This window comes from Idiotropiscis lumnitzeri, chromosome 3 (genome assembly GCF_059441095.1).
Source record: "Idiotropiscis lumnitzeri isolate Australia: NSW breed Sydney's pygmy pipehorse chromosome 3, RoL_Ilum_1.0, whole genome shotgun sequence".
NCBI classification, from domain to species: domain Eukaryota; kingdom Metazoa; phylum Chordata; class Actinopteri; order Syngnathiformes; family Syngnathidae; genus Idiotropiscis; species Idiotropiscis lumnitzeri.
In genome coordinates this window covers 9,434,102-9,457,762 of record NC_142393.1, presented here as the reverse complement: position 1 = coordinate 9,457,762, position 23,661 = coordinate 9,434,102, and the positions used below count along the sequence as shown (strand labels likewise).

General features: G+C 39.8%; 1 protein-coding gene and 1 long non-coding RNA gene across 5 annotated transcripts in view; both read right to left on the bottom strand.

The window, feature by feature from the left end:
* Window positions 1-966: 966 nt before the first annotated feature.
* LOC148339792 (uncharacterized) lies at window positions 967-4,573 on the bottom strand. The gene is made up of 3 exons (XR_015842433.1): window positions 4,448-4,573; window positions 4,086-4,186; window positions 967-1,455 (listed from the first exon to the last, which is right to left on the bottom strand). It is a non-coding gene; the product is annotated as an uncharacterized LOC148339792 (long non-coding RNA).
* Window positions 4,574-22,718: 18,145 nt separating this feature from the next.
* fbln2 (fibulin 2) overlaps window positions 22,719-23,661 on the bottom strand; it is a 29,043-nt gene continuing 28,100 nt past the window's right edge. For all 4 annotated transcript variants that reach the window (XM_088291924.1, XM_088291926.1, XM_088291923.1 and 1 more), the window contains one exon: window positions 22,719-23,574. In XM_088291924.1, coding sequence (XP_088148050.1) covers window positions 23,217-23,574 — 358 coding nt within the window. In that variant the 3' untranslated portion in view covers window positions 22,719-23,216. The remainder of the gene's footprint in view (window positions 23,575-23,661) is intronic.

Here is a 23,661-nt window from a genome sequence, read left to right as displayed (position 1 = left end):
GGTTCAGCTGCAACAATTATATAGATACATATTTACAGATTGAGACTATTTGTGGTTCGGTCCGGCCCCTATCTCTGGCGAATAGGGTTATAGTGTGTAGTTTTAAGTTGTAATATCATGATTCACCACTAGATGGCAGACGCGGCATAGTTACACTTGAACCGTGTCTTATACCGCCCGATACTACAACGTGAAAAATTTTTTTTTTTTTTTGCAGATATGAATTTGACATGCAGGACAACCATAGTATCTCAATACTATTAAAATTTAGAGTGAGCTGATTTTTATATAAAAAAAAAAAAACAATGCCCTAAATTAGTTAATTTCGGTTTGCTGTTCAGCAGTTTGGTGCCATCCTTGAATTGTAATTCTTATGCACGAAAGCCCTGGAAAAAAAATCCCAGTATATGGTTATTTTTTTTCATCGTTTAACACGTTGTTGTTGAAGACTCTCTTAGGCTTCTCTTTTATACATGCACTGAAGAAATGTGTCATGAAAAATGAAATATATTAAGCGCATATTTTGTCAATATTTAAAATGACATTTTGTCATACAGCTGAAAGTGTTTACGTCCTATGTGCCCCCCCTTCCCCAGTAGAGACGATTTAAAAAATTAGGCCCCCCTCCATCATTTAAGGTGATAATTTCTGGTCTATAATTTTGGTCCCATATTGCGTTATAGCATCATTACTTAACCTCTGAGTTATGTGCAGTGCTCGTACAGCACAATATAACCACTGTCCCCCCCCTAAACTTTTTTATCAAGAGCAAAAAAAAAAAAACAAACATCCTGCAGCCTACTTTAAGACCAGCATTAGTGATCATCATTAAATGTCTAATAGTTCAACTTTCTTTCCAAACATGACCAATTACTCATTAAATAGTGATCAATTGAGCTTTAATCATTAGTTTAGCTTTCAGATAAACGCCAAAGTTAATTATTAATCCTCCTCGGTCATTCAGATATCACCATGAAGATAAATCCTTGTATCCCCCGCGATGTTTGTGTGTACAATGGCGACGGAAGAAAGAGATGTTCTGTGAGAGGGGAAAGTTATTCAGTCTTAATTGAGGACCCATCTTGCCGACTGGGAAGTGGTTGAACGTGTTGGAGGAGAACGAGTGTTTGTCCTCTAATAGCAGGGTACCAGTGTAATTGATGAGACCAGTTGGGCCGAGTGTCACGCTGATGGCTTGCTCAGTTGGGGGAGTGGGAGCTGTCAGGTGATAGATGACTAGCACATCTGCTTCATTCACTTCTGGGCGACTCGTTGCTACAACAACCTCAGCGGTGCTCCGAAAATGCAGGGCGGTCTCCAAGAGAGGCCGGCCGACACGTCAGGGAAATGTTAACGATGCCGGAGCCCACGGTCGTTACAGATTCCACTCTCATCGGCATGGGAGTGAAACAGAGACGGACTGAAGGTCTTGATGCAAAACTTGCTCCCGGTCATCTGCCCGGACAGATAAATGGAGCATGTAAAGGTTTCACCTTTGTTGCCTTTCTGAGCAATTTCCTCAGGTTAATTTACAGTATTTTAGCCATATCATGTGTCTTTGCCAGTGGTAATTCGCCCGAGGAGGAAGAAAGATGGAAACAATGACAAAGTCTTGTCACTTTTGACAAAAGCCTTTCATGAAATTCATACAAAAGGCTCATGTCAGGTTGGGAAGCCACTCAAAAAAGCTCAGGTTAAAAGTTTTGCATGCATCACATTACTCCATGAAAATGTATACATAAGAGTCTTTTGTATGTCCTCACTGTTGCTTCCAGCATTCAAAATAATAGCATAAAGAGTTACGGAATGCTGTTATAATACCCCCAAAAAACAACGTTAGCACAAATGATGATGTTAACAAAGCCCTGCTGTCATTTAACCAAGTACATTAACAGCAATTACTTGGAACGATACCTAACTTGTAAATAATTTAACTGGGATACCCGTTTGGCTCTAGCGCTCATGTGCTAGCTTACTATCAGTGATCATGCTAAAGTTACCTTTCAGTGGTGTGTTCTGTTGAAAAGGGTGCCAAAAACGATACCTAGTGGGCTGACATAATCTAACTAACTCGTTTAAGGAAACATTTTTGAGTAATTAATCTTTTGAATCATTTATTTTGATGGGCAACTGCTTGCTAGGTAGCGCTCCAGTTGAGTTCAAAGCACCAGTTCAAAGGTGTTGGTACTTTCCCGAATTACATGCAGTGTGTTTTAAAAATGATTTCTAAAAGTGCTAACCAATTAATCTAACAAATTACCCTTGGGCTAGTAAATTCAATAAATGTACTTTTTGATTAATTAATATCTCTGCTACCACTATATTGAATGTGGTGTTCTGAAGTTGCTCTTGGGATTTTTTTTTTTTTTTTTTTTTAATCTTGTAATCTTTAATAGTCCTAACGATTTCCACCATTATACCTTCTATAGTAATCTGACAATAGTTAGCTATAAAAAAGAAAAAAAAAACTGTGGTTAGCCAATAATCCATCTGCCGTGTATTCCAGGTGCACAAAGCAAAAACCACACAAAGGCCACAGTGGCTTGATCCCCACAAAATACCACCTCCTTTGATATTACATGCCCTGCGCAATCACTGACATGCTAATTATACTGTGAACACTGTTTTTCCCAAAACAGGATCAGGTCCATGCCAAGATGCTCAAGGTGTAATATTGTAATGTTGCTGTGAGGTTTGGTTTGCGTTCCCCTTTGGAATTGTGTTTGTCAAAACACGCTCACTTTTGGAAGTGGTCTGCAGAGTTATGTTTGGTTTCGCCATGAACTCCTGCCGGGGGTTAACATCAGAGCTGCTAAAAATAAACACACACCGAAGCTGCCCCGACATTATAAAGATGCATCTATGATCTGATTTAATTGATCGCTCGTGTGTCAACATCCGCCGACACTTCAATCAAACAAGCGGAGGGCATTAAAGACAACAATTTGAAGAAGGTGGAGGCGGAGCGAGAAACGGCGCGCTCACATTTCTTTCTCCACTTTGCTCTCTCTGGCCATAAATCTTGTGACACATGATTATGTCAGTCATACTTTTGTCTTGCCTCTGGTTGAGACATGCACAAGCACCTGAGCACGGCACAGTAAATTGCAGAGCACAAAGTTGTCTTTATGTGATTCCAGAGATACTGTGAGGAGCTGCAGGAGCTCATTCATGCACTCTCTTAGCAGCACGGTGTTTGAGGCTCGGAGATGGAAGCCCGAGATAGGAGACAATCTGCACTCCCGGCAAGGGAGATGCACAAGGCCTCGCGAGGTCTATCTAACTTCCCATGCTCTATCTGATTTTTGCATGTAAACACAGTGGTCAAATAGCTTCAAGGTATTGTCAGTGGCATTAAGGCACCTACAAAGAGCTCTGTGGGGGGATTGTGTCGGAGCTTTTCATCATGATTTGAAGCAACATGCCAGCCCTGTTGTGCTGCCTTTGAAAGCACTGAAAACAAAACTGTGAGATGAGACTCTTGGGATTGTGTTAAAGGCCCCATTTGATTGAGTGTCGTTAAACGATGATGTGTGTGTTATATTCATTTATTCGACAAGGTTAAGTGAGTAGGGCCCTCATACCTGCCCCCCCCCTTCCACAGGACGTCACCTGAGCTAAGCTTACAGTAATCCTCCAATGTCTCCGGCGTCATGACACGGGATGTTTAGAACAAAAACAGCAAACTCACTACAGACCTCTGCAGATGCTTATAGGCAACAGCACTGATCGTCATCAGACGTCGTGACAGACTGCCACCCACATTCCTATGTTCAATGGCCAGTAGCGATTGCCTTCCAGAGAATGAGTGATCTTCTTTATTGTTAGTCGCTGGAGATGGCAGCGTTTCTAGAGTGATATTTATCATATAGAAGGATCTCTCAAGTCAAAATGAAGGGTTGCGTTTTTTTCCCTTTTGTAAATATTGGACGTAAAAATCAGTTACAAGGTCAAACTTTCACCATCAAAAAAAACAATTTTTTAAAATTATTTTTAGAATATGGTGCTTTGACAGTGATGCAAAACAAGCGTCAACAATAAAAAGGTGCACAAACAAGTCGCTGGAAAGTAAACACTCGACGTACGTGTATTTTCCTGATGGTGTCATAGCTTCCAGGCTGCAGTCTTCTGGCTGAGCAGTTCAGAGGGGAGTTGCAATGAATTCTCTCCTCTAGCATCTTACAACCTGTCCAGACATGCTACAAATGTATCATTGCAGAAACCCATGAAACAATTTGAGCTGGAGCTGCCAGTTTAAATAACTAAACCATGTGGTCAGAGCTATTATATCATTAATCTTCTGCCTCTGCTCCACTCATGCCTTGCCAAGATGTGGGAACACCCTCACTTTCAACCCAAAGACGTAAAGCGATACCTGAAAGTGCGCCTTTTGATATGTATCCCACAATGCTGGTGACCAAAGTGTTTTGAAGTCAGTGCCACAAACCTTTTCAAGCATGTTATCACCCTTTCATTTCCTGACGCTGAATCAAGAGGCAACTCGACACAGATCTTGTGCTTCGTCCAAGCACCTGGGGACATAAAAATGGGGTCCTCTATGTGGATGTTGAAAATCTTGTACGCGCTGACGTTTTATATCCCGGAGTGCCTGCAAATAACAGGCAGTGTTGGCTGTAAACAAAAATGCCCAACAGGTCATTTCCACCGGGCACTCTTCGCACTCTCGTTTGGAACCAATGATTACATTCTCATAGGAATCAAAACGAGTGGTCGCGTAAAGTGGCTCCCGAGTCACTGAGGTCATTCGGTGACAGTTGGCGATGAGGCCGTGACAGTGCTAGATGATCCTCGCAGTTCAGCACCGGGGCAAAGGTTTGTCTGTAGGGCAGGGGCGCACAGCTGGATGCTCTGCTCTGAGGTCAGCTTCAGTGATGGTAATGAGATAAAGAATAGCACAAAAGGGAAACGGCATAAAGAAAGCAACGCAATGGTGAGACGCTCACTTTCACTTTGTCTTTAATGATTTTACAGAGTCTCGCCACCTACAGTATGTTGATTTATGATCATTGCTTGTTATATTGCCGTCAAGACAGACAAATGACATGATGGCACGCATTCATTAGCAGGTGTCGAGTCTTCACCGTGTTTAATCTAAAGAGAACTTTGGGAAAATTATTTGATTTTGGAAGCAGCAAAGTGCATTTCTCCCCTGGAGGCAACAAAGGTAATTAGAATTGAAGAATTTATTTAATGTTCACAATGTTTATAATTTGATATCATTTTATGATATTAATTTAATATTTACACCTTCTAACGACACGTCACTCAACTCAACTCGACTCAACTTTATTTACAGAAAAACAACCACAGCTTAAGTAAAAAGGTGAGCAAGCAGCATTATGGCCCAACTGGAGACACTTTAGCGAGGACTGGCTGACTCCAAAAAAAAAAAAGGGCATTACAATAATCCAGCTGGGTTGTAAAGAAGGCATAGATTAATGTTTCTATCTCATCTGGGAGAAACCTTATCCTCTAACACACTAGCTGTCGCTTAAATGCCTTTTTAGCGGCTTGCTGTCCTGAGGTACCAGAGGTGTTTTCTGGATTTGGTCATGTGACGTTCGCAATGTGAACCCTAAACAATGTGATTTCATTTTCAGTGTACAACAAGTGGCAAAATGGCCGCCCCCCTGAGATGTAGAAAAACAGGTGCATTTTGCGCCTTAATTCATATGTCACAAATTCAATTTTAATCAGAATGCTGTGTTAAGATGAGTGGTGCATAGAACATATGATTGGAAATAAAAATAGTTGACTTGACTTCCCCTTTAATGTATCGGATATTGTGTTAGTCATATTAAAAGCATTCAATGTTGTTGAACATAAAGAGAAGAAAATCGTAAATAAATTCAAGCAGCCTACCACGGGCGGCACATTTGGCTCACAGTTCTGAGGTTTGGGATCCGAATCTTTGCTCCAGCCCCCTTGTGTGAAGTTTTGCAAGTGCCTATAATTTTGAGGGTTTCCTCCTCCATTTATTAAAAAAAAATGTGCGTGTGATTGGTAATTTTGGTGAAAGCAACTCAAAAGTGACCCGAAAGTAGTTAACACTGAATGATGTCAAAACAAGTGACTTGACACTGCAGAAGAAGGCCGTCTCCACCTACAGTTAGCGAGCGGTATTAATAAGAGTCCATCTTGTACCTTCCAACATTAGACATTAAAGAATATAATGTCACCTAAATATGACTTTTGTGATGGACCGCCCCTGCCGATTGAGAAATCAACCGGGAAAACAGAGTGAAAATGTGACAGGGTTGTCCGTCGCCTAATGATAGGTTTATCTTGAAGGGAGACAGAGACAAACATTACCTCAGAGCTTCGGCAGACTTGCTGTACACCCCAAAGACAGAGTCAGCTCATCAAGTCTGTGCTGATTTGTCCTCAGGGAAATTCCTTTCTACTAATGTCCCTCTCGGAACAGACTGTAGTTGTCAGCGTTGGGTCATATCATCATCAATTGTATTTGTCTGTTCCAATAATGGAAAGAATTCGACGGGAGCGCTCGCGTATACTGACAGCAAAGACAATATGCCATAATAAAATTCAAATATAATGAACATGCACGTGTGCTCACAAGTACTAGTAAGTTCTACTGTACATTAGAGAAAAGACTCGCCTCTCCTTTGAAAGGCTTTCTCAGAGCCAGTTGGGCAGGTTTTCGGTATTTACGGGAAAATTGGCCTAAATCGCTCAGGGGTCTTAGCCGCATGTAAGACACAAAAACGTGCGTGCGTGTGTAAATCGGAAAAAAATCAAATGAGTCAACTTCTAATGTTGGAAAATAGTTAACAATCAACAGTTAATTAGTTCTCAGTGTCAACATCTTGAATGAGATCAAGTGTCCCGCTCCGTCCAAGGTGTCTTCGCCATCAGCGGTGAGCATCATTGCGGCGCGTCGTGCAAGTCTTTCATGATTTGTTTGAAATTGCGCGGGATTTCACCTTAAATCCTTGTGATCAATCAAAGGCTTTCAAAAACAAGGCCCGGGGCGACACGCTCAGGAAAAACCCTGCTGTTTTCACGCTAAGCAGCAGATGTTTCTAAAGACCCATCCTTCTCTCTGGGAGAACATCCAAGTTTAGTCAACGACATTAAGAGTTTTAGTCCCGCACATTCAGCGAGCGAATCGAATATCGCAATATGCGCCAAATTGGCTAATCGGGGGCATGCGCTGATGCTGTCGGCGCTTTCATAGACTTGGGTGAGAGCGCAATCTGTCGAGATCCGCGAGGCCTGCCAGATGTGGCTGTATCAACACCTCTTTTATCACCTGAAGAGAGTCATCAAGGCAGCTATGACAGTAATTCAATCTGAGAGGGCCACACTGACGGAGAAGTATCATCCCAGCATGGATGAGTGCGATTGACTGACTGAGTGCACACGCTGATATTTTGGTATCGCGCACGCTCGTTACAAGTTTCTCTCGGGTACCCCGGACTTGACAGGCAAGCAACACGTTCCTTTCGAGGTGTGTGCCAACGTGCGTAAATGTCTTTGCACATGTGGAGGGTAGATGGCATTAAATAGCCATTAGGTCCATGATGCTACATCCTACTTTGCACACCTGGCAAGCTGATGATTTAACATCAAAACTGCAAAAGTACATGCCCTGGCTGGCTTAGGTAAACAACAGTTCAGTCTGACTAAACTTGTCAAAAACAGTCAAGAGTTGTCTCTTACGCTACAAGCGCCAAATCATGTATATATCTAAAAAAAACAAAATAATTTTACAATTTATTTTACAATGTTCTGCAATTTATAACTGACATTTCAGAAAATAATGTTGGTGAACCTAATATTTGATTCATAAATATTACAAAATCTATAAATATATTACATATTATTATTATTTTTTATTTTTTTTTTATAAAAAAAAAAAGAGCCAGATTTGGAATAAAAATATAATGAAAAAAGGTTTCCTTGCATCTCTAATTAAAAAAAAAACAAAAAATGTTGCCCACTAAGCCAATAAAAGAATTATTCTGAATAAAATACAGACAAACAATAAGAACCGTGGCAAGCTCTCTGAAAAAAAAAAAAGAAAAAAAAAAAGGATGCTTACGACAATGCAGAGCGAGCACAGACGTGACTGGAACGCTCCACGTATTCATCTTAAATACCCCACAGGGAACTCGTTTACACCATCGTTTTATCAGCCGGTGAAAATCCACTCTTTCGTATTTTATTTTATAAATATATATATATATATATATATATATATATATATATATATATATATTATTGCTCTCAAGCGATTAAATCTGTAACCAATCACAAAAAATCCGAAATTAATTGTGAATAATCACATTCTTTCACTTGAGTAATTAATGTAAAATCACCAGATATGAGGTGTATTTTGATTCAAAGACTGTACTAATGCTTTCTTTGATCCTTTGCTCATTTTTCTTTGAAATAATTCCCAAAACGTAGATACAGTTGCCACAAGCACCACACTCCAGCAGTGTTGGTTTGTAAGGCCCAGTGGTCCTTGAGCAGGGTCTTTTGTTCTGAGATGATGTGCTAAAGATGTACAGCTATTTGAATTTGGCTTTGCAAAGTATGCACATGATTTTTGAAGTAAAGGAAACTGAGCTACCTGAGGCCTTGGTGTCGCGCTTGCCTAGCAATCTCTCATTGAAATCTGTTTTAATTCATTCATTCAAGCAAAAATCGATGTCCGAATAGATTTGTCATAAATATAGATTCATGTCCACTTACTCTATTTTAGGATTGTTGTGCTTCTTGGAGATTGGCTGCCTTGTGGGAATCCCTAGACAAATCCCAAACGTGCCACAGCAAAGTCTCAAGCCATTTCACGATCACACCGTGAAGAGGAAAAATGTGTTTTGAAATAACAAACACTCGGAGCCAACTCATTACTTGGATGACATTGTTTCCTCCACAGCAAGCCCCAACTCCTCATCCCACAACTTATTGCTCATCCACAGAAAATTTATTGCCCTCGCTTATATCCACTTTGATTATATCGTAAGCATTGCATAGCATTACATCCAGAGTTTGCTGTTTGAGGCAAGCCGTTGATGTGGAATGAATGTCACCGGCTGAGGAGAAGCGGCGCCAAATACTTCTGACCACAAATGCAGTAGCTTAATAACCTCAACAACGTGATACAACTAAGGTGGTAATAAAACCATAGCTAGATGCTATTAATACACGGGTGGGCAAACTACGGCACGGGGGCCGCATGTGGCCCGTTAGACGTTTTAATCCGGCCCGCCGAACTTGAAAAAAATTTAATGAATAAACCTTGTTAATGTTTTATTTTTTAAATACTGTTGTTTTCCAAAGACATATGTATAGTTGTAATACTTCACTTTCATAGTTATGTGGCATCAATTACATTTAACCCTGTGATGAATTCATATAAACGGTGATGAACATAGTTTTGCTTTCGGATATTGAATATTTGACAGTGCTATAGAGTACGTTACTGTGATATTTTGCCAATGTTGGCCATTGCTTCGTAGAGGGATTAGACGCAGGGAGGCAGCCAAGAATTTTTTCAGTGGCGTAGCCAGGGTGACATAACAACACAGTGAGGGGTGCCAGGGGTGCCCGTGCATGCATTCAGAGTCAGGATTTTAGGAAATGAAATTCACACATATCCATCACAATCATAATCAAGAAGGAAAAAGTCAAAGTAAAAAGCAACATTTTGCTGGCTTTAATTGACTTGATAATGGGTTTTTTTCCTTGCTGTTGATTTACTTTTATAAATAATCAGTGGCAGAGTATGACGGGAATATTGCATCCATCTGAAAATGGCAGAAAAATCACAGGAATCAAAATTTCCTCACAAGTGTGGGATTGACCAAAGAGCGACAAGGGATTGACTGGCCACCATGTAGCTCCGCCCCCGGAGTAAATTGATAGAAAACAAGGGACGAAATATATAATAAAGAAGCCAATTGGAAAAGAGAGGGTTTTTTTTGTTTTTTTTTTGGGTATGGAACCTACAAACACTTTAAAATGTGAAGGAATTCAATACAACATACACTTTTTATTTTTGTATTTGTCTGATGCAAATACTGATTAATTCAATGAATGTTTTTTTTTTTTCTGGAGTGAAAAACATTGAGTTTCTCTGAACTATAACAAAAAGGTGGGTCCTTTATCACCGATCAGTGATTTTGACACTGAAAACACTTTGTAAAAAAACTAAAATATTTTTGGTGAGCAAATTGGAACAGACTTGAAAAATACGAACGTGAATAACAACATTGTGCAACAATAATAGTGAGTTTAAGCAAACTCACTGATATAATGTGATGTTTATATTTGCCCCTGAATTATTGTATTATTTGAAATTATCCTATTATGACACCATTAACAGAGAGGAACAACCGGATCCAATCTTGGTCGATTCGTATCTCATAATAGCGATTTAATATTTCCTAGTTACTTTTATTGAAAGCGTCTAACGTGTTTGCATTTGCCAGTTGGCAGAGGACACAAAGTACTTTGTACGTTTGTAAAACGTATGCCTATGCGCGTGTCATTACGTGTGCAGGTATTTAGCTATAAATTAAAAAAATTAAGTAAATATGTGCCCGCCAGAAAGAGATAAATCCTGCGGTTACCTTTAATGTCTGAACACAGAGGCGTAGCCATCATTAAAGAAGGGGGGGGGGGGAGCTCGCATTATTCAGGAGTAAGCCATCGTTTATGTGAGAACAATCCTCCTCCTCGCATTCAATGACGTCTCTCCACTGTGGCAAAAGAATTAAATAACCAAACTATAATGTCCAATGTCAACATTTGAACAGAGAATTCTGTTAAAAACAATATTCTTGCCAGCAAGCTTATTGGACACACTGTTAGAAATAAACTGAAGGTTTTGGACTCTTTTTTTTTTTTTTAACAAATATTTTTTAAAATACTTCTTGAGCAACTGCTCAGGAAACTTATGTATTTATTTATTTTATTTTATTTTATTTTTTTACAACTTTTCCCAGTTGCTTTGGTCAATTTTTCAGGTCAGAATTGTATTTATCATAACGACTTTTTCAATATTTCAAGAGTTTTCCCACTCATGCACATACAAAAACATGTCATTTCTTTGAACAAGTTAAAAATAACGATTTGGCAACAGTTGACAACGCAAACAGTGAAATGTGAATCTTGACTAGTGTCTTGCAATCAATCTTCCACATGCACCACGTTGCTCCGCCCCTGTCGAGAACAAAATCATGGCAGAATGAAGGGCAAATTCGGGGACTGCTAAAGTCATTTGGGAACCGTTTCCCTTTAATGCAGGAATATTTTGTATTTCAAACTTGAACGACCACCATGAAAGCATGTCTGTCATTTGCCCTCCTTTCAGTAAGATATTTGCGATTTCACAAATGTTGGCTATATGAGATGCTAATTGCGATTTTTTTAGTATTTGCCATAAAGCTAGAACCATAATCAGTTTCTCTGTATTTTTCTAATAATTACATTTTATTGTTTTTTTATGCCATGGATAGCTGAGAGGGCACCTGCACAGCCCTGTGACAAACAGAAAGTAAAGTTACTGAAAGGGTGGACTGGGTGATCGTCTGGGAGATGCAGCTGCCACTCCGGGGGGACCTTGATTGTCCAAGATCGCAACACTTGCGACTCCAGGAAAATCAACTCACACGCAGCTGTTTGAGACCACAAAGATACGTTCTCATCATGCGCACCTTTGAAATGATTTGAAGTCGTCAGCTCCTGTGGGAACAAGTCTGAAGAAAAGCCTTCCAGGAAGCCCATATTAGAGTCAATGAGGCAGAGGGGAAGAAAAACAGAGAAAACACAGCCTTCCAGGTACAAATCCAAATGGGTCCTGGATGAGTAGGTCTTGCAAAAAAAAAAGGAAATTGAGCCATCATTAAATGGAATAGGAGGAAAATGCAAATGAGAAGCCATTGAACCTGGCTCGTGACTCGTCAATCATGATGAGTTTGTTAACACTTGGCACACAGCGGCACACATTTAGTCACATCGATGCATTCACTTTCCTTCTCCTTGCCACTCTCAACCAAAGATAAGCGCTGGGTAAACAAAGAACCATTCCATACCAACATGGATCACACTGATTATCCACCAGAGGGAGCTGTTTCCTCTTACCTCGTGATGAGTCATCGAATAACAAGTCGCACATCTCTTGGAATGGATACTGATCGCAGAGTTCGTGCCTGCTTTTGTTTGATGCTGTGACATGTACCATCTAAACAGATTGCACAGATTTGAAATGTATTTTACTACACTCAACAACTGATTACATCAGATGGTTGGAACCTCCCTCAGCGTACTGCATGTTTAAGAATCCAGGAAGTGGCCCAAATATTAGACCCAGCTCTCTTGTATTATGTTGCAATTCCTCACTAAACCATCCACAAATCCAATAATGTCCATTTTGATCAAGTAATGCAGCAAAATATGAAATTGTTCGGTAGAATATTGCAAACAGATCTTTTATCTTTTATTGAAGTCCTGAAATATAAAAAATAAATTACAGACATCGATGGCAACAATATTAGTTATAGTGCAACAAAGCATGAAAATTGTTTTTGCTTATCTTTTAGTTAGGCCTCAATAAAAGGGACAGCAGTTCTTGTAAACATTTATTTCCTTGTTGTGAAATGCAGAAAAGCCCATTTTCACCACCGCAAAATGTAAAACATGTCATTGAATGGCCCAACTTAAAATGTTATCAAGGTTTTTTGCCTTGAAATTCAGACTTAAATGATTTTTTCACATTGTAGTAACAATGCATTTTTTTTGCGATTCCTAACACATTTTGGTTGAATGTGTTACTGTTGTGTGCACCACAAGAACACAATCGTTTCCGTCTACAAGTATTTTTGTTGTTATTGTTGCATAATATTCTTCTATATTGAATTAATAAAGACACACCTAATAGCTTTATTTGTTAATGATATATTAAACCTCAGTGGAACTGTTCCTGACACCAAGAAATGAGACAAATATTGGTCACATGCACTTCTTAGCCATACAGTACAGTTTCAATCAACAAATGTCTCCTGCTCATCTCTGATCAACTAAATGCAAGAAAGAAAAAAAAAAAAGATGAGAGCTTTTGATTAGACTCTTTTAAATCAGGCAGAAAGGAATGCATACTGACTCTCAGTTCGCCTTGGGGGCCTCAGCCTGCACCAAACATGTTTTTTTGGAGCGCTGAACAGCAGTGCAGAACTCAGTGGGCTTGGGGTGGATCATAAACAGCTATTATGGCATCATTCCAATTCCATAAGAATGTGTTTCTGTTTTCATAATGTCACAGATAAATGAGTAATGGCTTGAAATCAGGACGACATTGTGCGCCTATTTTAGACATTAAAATCTCTTTAGGAAGAGTATTGTTTATTTAAAAAAAAAATCCTTTGTTATTTTCATGAATTGCCCCGTGATTATTCCCATTTGATCTTTGCACAATGGTGATCCTCTTCTGGCAGTGTTGACTTTTTAAAATCCCATAATAGACCAATCCTCCCCATTTTGAAGAGAAAACTACTGTCATCTCCTTGTGGTGTGTATGAGAATACCCGCATGCAAGTGGAGGCATGAGTGTGTGTCTGCACACTTTCATGAACATGTCAGTCAAAATCCAGCCAAAAATCCTGACCCACCTTGAAGATAGAACACCGTAAACCAGGGATATACGCTTGCCCAAGCACCTAGGATTCCATTCAGCCTCTTATTTATCTTCGTGATCTCACGGGTCAGCGAAAAAAAAAAGGTAAAAAAAAAATAAAAAATCCATATTCTCTCTGAATAAAATATTTCTTTTCATTTTTTAACTCGTAAAAGCTCACATTAACTCATTCAATACCATTGACGGCTAAATACGTCATTTTATTTTTTACTCAACTGGTCGTAAATGAGTTAATTGAAATGATGTGTGTGTGTGAGATCAGTGACATCGACCCTAAATCAGCATGACAAAAGGTAGAAATGACTTAAAAGTGGAAGAGTGGGGACACCTAACAGAATTATATGCAATTATGAAAAAATGTCTCCAGAGGTGCACAAGAGAGGGAAACCAGGCAGGCTGTATTCATTTCACACTGCCCGCAGGTGCTGAGAGGATACAGCACTTCTTTTCATATAGGCAGCTGTTTGATCAAACTACCAGTCACAGCATAGCTGCAGGTCTGATCCAAAAGTTCTGTTCGGATTCAAAGGAGACGAAAAAGTCGCCAACCCACTCTGGGCTCTTTCCACTAACGCAGCTGAATTACTCCTTTGAGCCCAGATGCTGGACTTTTTTTTTTTTTTTTTTCAAAAGGCTCAACAAATACTGCTGTTGTTTTTCACAGACACGACAATATTTTCCAGCAAGGGTGTGAAATGCAACCGTGAAGGCATCTGATAGCATGTGTGATTGGGACTGATAAGTGTTGGGAGTGCATTGTAAGATTGAAAAGAGAAACCAGAACGAGCAGATTCAGTGAAAGGAAGTGTAGCTTTTGCATGTGTTGATCGCGATGAAGAGTGCCACAGTAGATGACTGATAATAACCAGTGTGTGTGTGTGTGTGAGTGTGTGTGTGTGATGTGAATGACTGCACAACAAAGAGTCCAAATGGATTTGAGTCCGAGCTCAAACGCCGATGACGTGGCATTCCACGAGCTTTATGATGTGAAACACCAAAGGAAAGGAAACAATGACGCCATTCATAAGATGTCATTTTCTTCAACTTTTATCTGAGGAATTTTGTTGAGTATTCCTCCTGTTTCCATAATACAACGAGTGCACCTTGGCCAAAGTGGGCATCGAAAGTCGGATTTTACAAATAGTATCCAGGTCAGACACGATATACAACAGGTAGTGTGACACCTGGCCATTCCAAGAACGGAGGTCCGGCCTCCTTTTGCTGCTCTAACGCACTCAAATGTTTTGCAGTTTGTCTTTGATATGAGTTTCGAGTTCATCCACATAAAACTCATCCAAGCTTGACTTTTTAGACCTTGATTTTTACACTGGGTCATAATCATCTTAAAAGAGAGACGTTTCTTGCCAGAAGAAAGAGTGCGGCAAATATTTAGAGGGGGGTGGGGGTCACACATTAAAAATACTGTCGTGTCCTATTTGCAGGGCGTCTGTCAGTCATGCACATTTCAAATCATCATCAATTTTGCCAACAAGTCCAGCGGAAGTTATTTAAGATAACTTGGGTTTATTATTTAAGTCGTCTTGAAATACAAACTTTGCCAGAGGCGCTCATGCTGCCATATTTTGTTGGAATACACCAATGGATGCACGTTCGTCTTAAGAGACATACAAATGAGAAGATTAAAAAAAAAAAAAAAATTAGGAGAACAAATAGTGATCACAGATACAATAGCATCATCTTTCATTGGAGAGATTTGCAAACCCTTAAAAAGAAAGAAAATTAACAATGTATTTCATAACATCGGTCATGATCTGTCTTGGTTTAGTATTTAGTTGCATGTGTTCCTTGTGTTTTTTGTGTGTCTTGTTAGTTTATTGTGTACACCTGTGCTTGTCAGCCCAGTCCTTATTGTTAGCCAATCAGCTCCCTCCAACCGTTTGTATCTTGTCTAAGTGTTCCTCCAGTCTTTGTTAGTTGTCCTGGTCAGAGTTTTTTTTTTTTTTTATGGAAGACTTTGTTAATTTTGTTTTTGGGTCTTTTTCAGTACCACTGTCAGTGTTTTTGTGAATAAATTATTTTGCTCAGTACACCTTGCATCCATGCTTCACTGCATTTGGGTGCAACTTTATGCCAAACGCTGACATCTTTAATCATATAAGGCATACACGCAGGGGGCAGCGCTTGCGATTTTTCAGCGGGGTGGCCTGTGTGACAATTTCTCATCGAGGCATGGCCCCGTGCATGCAGTCGCACATGTGTGCACATACAGTACGTGAATGCACACATGTACATGCACGCTCATTCGCATGCTTCTCACTCGCACTGAAGTCATTGTTTATCATTCCATCCACAGTCAGGCATCATGAAATAAAATGGACACATATCCAGACATTTGCTCAACGCACACAAGCGGGATCAGGTCGAAGTAAAAAGCATCATGCTGCTTTGCTTGGGTGTATATCTCATGCATTAATATATGTGTGCATTTTATACAATCCAATACAATACAACTTTATTTATATAGCGCATTTCACAACAGCTGGAGCTATAACAAAGTACTTTCCATACGGTGTGATATAAATTAGCGTGAAATTAGCGCACAAATTAAATATATATTATGAAAGCATGACTTTGAATGGTATGACAAACATTGACTTCTCAGTCATGTTTTTTTTGTTTTGCTGTCGTCGGAATAAGGATTTTGAGTCAAGCTGACTGTAAGAAATACATGTTCTTTACTAAAGACAAATTAATTATGTTTTTTTTTTCTTAAGATATGCAATGAATATAAAAGTATTGTGTTAGTGCAAACTTTTTGATTGGCGGGCCACAATGGGTTGTAAAATATGACAGAGGGGCCGAACCAGGAGCAGATGGATGGAGTTTTTTGGTAATCTCGCCTCATCGGAGAACAAAATAAATTACATTCTAAATGAAAGTAAACAAAAGCATTACAACAAAATAAATGCCTTTGACTCACTGCAGTATTTTGAAAATAAAACATTAACAAGGTTGATTCATTACATTTTTTTCAAGTTGGGCGGGCCGGATTAAAACGTTTATCGGGCCGCATGTGGCCCCCGGGCCGTAGTTTGCCCACACCTGTGTTAGTATATCAAGGCATTTAAGAACACTGCAATCATGAAAATGGCAGGAAAGTCCCAGGTGCCCAAATCCTCCTCTCCATGATGGTGGTCATGGCCCCCCCTGGCCACCCCATAGTGCCACCCCTGCCCACTTGTAGCTTGTATGTCAAAATAATGTGCGACATGAAGGCCCCTCTTGGAAAGGCCCCCCATTTTATCAGATCTTCTCGACCTGGGAAATGGTTTGCACTGAAACAAAATACTCCTGAAAATATTGAGTTGCCGAGTACTGTATCACCTGACCGCAAATCTCACAGGACTCACCACGCATTCCCTGCCGTAACCTTTGCTATGACATTGTTTCAACATGATGAGAATTTCCCCCGGTGCCTTGACGATTCACTTTGTGTCAGCCAGAAAAATGACTACATGTCAGGTGAAGTTGTTTTGGAGAATGGAGAAGGAAATACCTTTGCGGTGCTTTGAGTGCAAACGGTCACCCCCGTGCATTTCCCAAGGCTACTTGTGAGGTGTTGTGAAGAGCCGGGGAAATTTCCCGCTGGTTTGAGACACGATTATCTGGGTGTGTTGCTTGTGAGTCATCAGCGTGTACATCAGTGACAAGTTAGTCAATTAGACAGAAATAACAGCAAATCAACCTGTTGTTAAAAAAAGAATCTCTTTTGAAGCGGATAAAAGTTTTTTTTTTTGTTTTTTTATGGGGGGGGGATGACATGATTTATGCTGGTTGTTGCTTTTGTTTTGGGGGATAAGAATATTGAGGAGATGTCAGCCTGAGAGTTTACCACATGCACTCGTATTTATGTCATATGTACACGCATTAAAGTCCGTTTTGAAAAAAAAAAAAAATAGAGCTAATTTAAGAGACAAATACAAAGAAATGTAGATATTCTGACAAGGTTTTCCAGAGTAGGGATTTTTGTTCCTTTTTTGTTTGGAAGGAGAACAGAGCGTGTTTAAAACGGGAGCCGCAGGGTGCGTAGATAAAGAGAGTAATAGTTAGACTGCGGTCACGTTGGTATGCAGACAGTCATGAAAGCAAAGCAGTACCTGTTGCATCTTGCAAATTCATTTGCTGAATATTGTGAAATTTCACAGCTCAAATTGAGGAGCCTTTTTTTTTTTTTTTCAAGCGCAGCTCCAGGGATCAGCGGCAAATATGCGCGACAGGCACCGGCGAACGGGAAACGATGTTAAATGATCATTTTTTGACTGGATCTTTTACTTTGACATCAATCAAATTTTGCGTAAAATGTTTGAACAAAGGTTTGCACTCGGCGGAACTGTGTCTATTATTACATAAAACGTTTTCTGGGCTGTGTTCAGGCGATCGCATGAACCAAAAGAAAATTGGATTCGAGGCACTACACTGCACTTGATGTCCTTTCACGGAGATTAAATCGCCGTTCACATTTGACTTCAAATATCTCAACACACCATTGACTCATGCACCTGTGTGACTCAACTTTTACGACTCTTGTTATAACATTCGGCACTGACAAACCAAAAGACGTTGGTGGCATATAGTTGAACTTGAAAATGAACCCTGAAGATGATGGTTACCCCAGAATGACCTCCAATCAGTCAGGCGTGTCCACCTGAATAAGCATTCCTTTGCCGCCGAGACAGCCTTCTAAAATGTGTAACGAACAAAAGATATCGGTGTGTTTATGGTTGTAAAATTAAATGGTGTTAAATATCAAGAGGTCAGAAATCTGTTCTTCACCTCGTATTTATTTGGACCAAACTCTCTTTTTCGCAATTTTTCCGCATGGGTCATTAAATTAAAAGTATCTAAAATATTTCACATTTTAAACAGCATAACCTGACGAGAAATCTCTCCGAATTGATGAAATAAACATTGCTGGATAAGTGTGTTTGCAGGAAAATTAGTGCTGTCAAATACATTTTTAACCGATTAATCGCCGAAAAACCCATAATTAATTGATTAATCACATTTTTCAATTAATATTTTTTGTGACGCAGGTATTTACTTGAATATCATGTAAGTAATGTAAAATCACCATATATTGAGTGTATTTTGAATCAAAGACTGTTTAATAGCTATCTTTTATCCTACGAACTAAAGCAGGTGTGGGCAAACTACGGCCCTGGGGCTACATGCGGCCCATTAAATGTTTTAATCGGGCCCGCCGAACTTGAAAAAAAAAAAAAAGAATAAATCTTGTTAATGTTTTATTTTCTAAATACTGTGGTGTGTGAAACACAGAGATTTTGTTGTAATGCGTTATTTTTCATTTTCATTTAAAATTAGGAAATGTATTTTTTTTTCTCAGATGAGGTGACCAAAACACTCCATCCACCTGCTCCTGGTCAAATTTTAGAACTCATTGTGGCCCACCAAATCAATCAAAAAGTTTGCCCACCCCTGGAAGATGCCATCTTTGGAGTCATTTTCCTTAATAACAATTCTCAAAACTTCTTCATTTAGCAGCGCTGGTTTGCAAGTGGGAACTTGAGAAAGTTGTTTCGTTCTGAGATGACGTGCTTAAGATGTAGACCTAATATGGTACAGTGTTTGAAATTGGCTTTGCAAGATCTGAGAATTATTTTTGAAGTAAATAAAACTGAGTTAAAATATTTAATCGCATGAATTTAAAAAAAAAAAAAAATCTTGAGTTAACGCTTTAATTTTGACAGCCCTAGAAAGAAAATGTAACAGCAGGTGGCCTTGAGGAAAGGTCGAGAGGTTAGCAACACCTCTGGGATGCAACCTTTTGACACTGTGCATATGGATACCCAACTGAATGGCAATTTATCTCCTTGTTGGTGAGATGCCACATTCTCAGTTTGGATTCTCACGAAATTATAATATACTTTCCTGGATTTATAATTTTTTTTATATAAAGTGGTGTTGCAACTATTAGGGAAACATGAAAATGAATTTGGAATTGAATACATTTTACGTCACCGTTCTGCAAATACAATCCTAATTTTGAGGTCCTGGACCAGAAAACAGTTTGCGGTGCGAAAAAGTCCCACATGCCAAAAATGTCTGACGCCAAAATGGACGTTCCCGAGACAACGCATGGACTGTTGCTCTGCTCCTATTGGTCAAAGAACACACGGGCAAGGTGTGGACCTGTGATTAGGACTCCAATAAATCTCCCCACCCATGGCGCCTTGGGGAGCCCCCCCCCCCAACACACACACACACACACACCCGCACACACACGCCTCCACTGCAGGCCAATGCACTGCTGCAGGGGTGCGCCTTCCTTTCCTCCCAGTCTGCCCTTGTGGATAAATCTCATGCTTTGACCTGGATCTCATCCACTTACTTGCAGGTCAAACCAGAAGCACAAAAAACATTTTTTTTTTTTTTCCACACAATCTCCCTGATGTCCAAGTATACACCGTGTGATTCATTTCATTCGCAAAAGGTGAATAGTAGTATGTTGCAATATGTGATGAAATGTGATAAATAAATGTGATAAGTGACAGGCAATCTCGCATACCTTTTTTTTTTTTTTTTTTTTTTCATTTTCCTCTCAGGCAAATTCCTCACTCACTATCTCACTTTACTGAGCTCTTTCCCTTTTTTTTTATTTAAGACAATCATGCTCATTTCTCTCTTCGTAAGTGAATATGTTTCACACCCAATATGTCCAAGAGTCACTAGTGGTCAAACATCTAAAACTCCTTAACAAGTAGACAAACCCGTTTTGAGTTTCATCACCTCGCCCGAGCAAGGAAGGGAGAATGTAGGTGTGATAGAGAGTTAATTGTTAAAAATCTGTCACATTTTTTCACATTAAGGCTGACTTGGTGCGGCGAGAGGCACGCATTGTTGTTATTGGGGCCCGGCCCAGTGTACTGATGCATATTTCCCACCGCTTGTGGCAGACTAAGCTCGAGCCCGTGCTTGTCAGGTGCTCAGAATGCCCATTAACTCTCTCTTTTCCCTCAGGTAATGACCACCTGAGCTATCAAAGACGAGCGCGCCTCTGATGACACCACCTCCTCACTTACATCATCACACTCCATCCTTACACCACCTCAGTCCAAAATACGATCATATATGGAAGAAATAGTAGACAGAAACACACTTACTGTGTTGGACGATCTAGCATCTCTCGAAAGGTCCGTCTTGAAAATGGCCGCGCAAGTGTATCTGCAATTAAATCCATATTTTTCCCGCCTTTTAGCCCGGGGTTGGGCAAACTGCGGCCCGGGGGTGGCCCCTTAAACGTTTTAATCCGGCCCGCTGAACTTGAAAAAAATTAAATAAACCTTGTTAAGGTTTTATTTTCTAAATACTGTGTTTTTTCAAAGACATATATATATATATATATATATATATATATATATATATATATATATATATATACATATATATATATATACATATATATATATATATATATATATATATATATATATACATATATATATATATATATATATATATATATATATATATATATATATATATATACATATATATATATATATATATATATATATATATATATATATTATTTTTTTTTTTCAAACGGTCATCAGCTACGACTTCCGGGTGTGTTGATTCCGCATAGCGCTACCCCCTCACGAGTGAGTATCCAATCACAAAACAAGTTCATCACATTCAAGAAGGCCAGCGAGAAGGCTCACTGAAACCAACTCGTCATCTGATTGGCTATCGCAACTGTCTATCAAATCTGAAATCTCATTGACTTTGTCAGAAGAGTTGCCCGCAAGATTGTATCTGAAGGCCTCGGACGAATAGTGCGAGTTACTGGTATTATGAAATCTGCCTGGCAACACCAGCTAGCTGAATTCTGATTGGATAAAAACTCTCACCTAAAAATGCGACAGTAGGTTCTAATAGGACATCAAAGTGAAGAATATGCTCATGATTTCTTGATTCTGTTAGGCCAGCAGTCTTGAAGGCCTTGACTGCCCGCACTCATACATATATGAATATGAGCAACTGCTGGAGTTTTTGCCAAAGGGGCCTCTTAGAACACAAATGACACACACAGTGGGTCAAGAGTACCTCTCAATCTCTGTGGGTCATTTCCAAACTTCCTGTACATGTCCTCAAGCCTTAATGGATGTATGTATCTTCCTGTCAGGGGTGTATGATTCACTGTCCCGGGAACACAGCTCCACCTAATCTTGGAGAGCAGATAAAGCTAATTAGGGGAAAGAGATGTCAGTCATCACAAGTGAGGCCGTATACAACATCCTACATTCCGCCAATAGAATCGCAGTCACTGAAGGCTACAGTCACAAGTGCACATGTAGCTATTAGTGTGAGTTATGCCAGGGGGAATGTGTCAAAGTCAAGAGTTGCATTGACTGCCTTTCTGCTAACTGTGCAACCTAGCAGCTGTTACGCTTCCCAAAACTAAAATTAGTGCCAAAATGACACAAATCACTATCTTTTGCGTGAATGACCTTCACCGTTATAATTCATCCGAGCGAGCAGAAAACTGGCCAGCGGCTCTGTTTGGATGTGTAGGATGCATCAATACTGCTGTCACTGAGCGACACACACACACACACACACCCCTTCCGATGATTACAGGAGGACTCGGGGGTGAAGTGAACTCTGGGATTTGGTGGGTGGTGGGTGGCAGATGACCACAAGCGTGTAATTGGAGAATGAAAAGGCACAGAAATACCTGGAAGGTTGACTTTTCTTGATTAATCTTAAACCAAAAATTTAGGCTGCACTGTAATCGGCCTGTCGATGGGAGTGGAACTCTTTTCATATCAAAACCAAATATAAGCAGATTGAGTGAATAACTCATACAGTAAATATATTTGTGAATTATTACTTTAGAACTATCCACCTCCTGCCCAAAGTCAGCTGGGATAGGACCCAGCTCCCCTGCAAACCTGCAACCATAGATGTATAAAATAAGATAAAAATGCAACATACAAAAAATTCTCCACAAATTCTTGACCCAAATAAACATATTTCATCACAAATCTACATTGGTATTCACTTTAATACTTGGCAGTTTATGTATTTAGTATAAAATTATAATACATCCATTTTCGTACATACAACCGAATATATAATACAGGGATATAAAAAAAAAAAAACACTATACGGAGTTTCGAAAAATACTTCCGAAAAAAATTACAGGCAGCAGTGCTTTGGTGTTCATTGAGGCCCAGAAATATTTCTGACGCCATTTATCAAACAAAACAATTACTGAATTTGATAAACTGACGCCAGAGTATGTTGCAGAAGACATTTGAATAAAGCGAAAAATTTTAGAATGACAAGATAATTAAACCAATGAAATAAAAATCCATACTTGCGGCATTATGTTTGTTTGGTAACCAACTCTTTTTGACGTTCACTGATGTTCTGTTCTTTTTGATAGGACGCCAAGAAGACAATTCACAGATAGTGGCTTGTTTATGAAATGACACGAAAGCATCTTAAAGGTCCACGTTGGCCTGCGGAGAATCTCCAACCGTTACAGTGAGTTGGCTGTGATGAAGACGTAAATCCTGGCGTGAAACGTGGTGAAGGTCCCCTGCCTCCAAAGCTTCATCTCCACATTAATCAGGAAGTCCCTCGGGCCCTCAACCTGTCTGTGTAAGTAGACGGCGCCCGTGTAGGCATTTAGCTTGCGGGTGCTGAAGTAGCTTTCCTCGTTTCCCTCCGTGATGCTGACGATGACGTTGTCGCCCGAGTAGGCGGGCGATGGTCCGATGCGGAAGATCTGAGCGGGGATGACGATGTTGGACTGGAAACTGAGGTAGTAGTAGGTGATTCTCAGGGGGGAGTTTTGGCACTCCAGGTAGTTGGGACAGCTGATCCGCTCACAGCGCCTTCAAATGACACCAAATGCTACATATAATTTACCCCAAAACAAAAATGTTGAAAGGATATGGCGCTTTTTGTTTTTTTTAAATAAT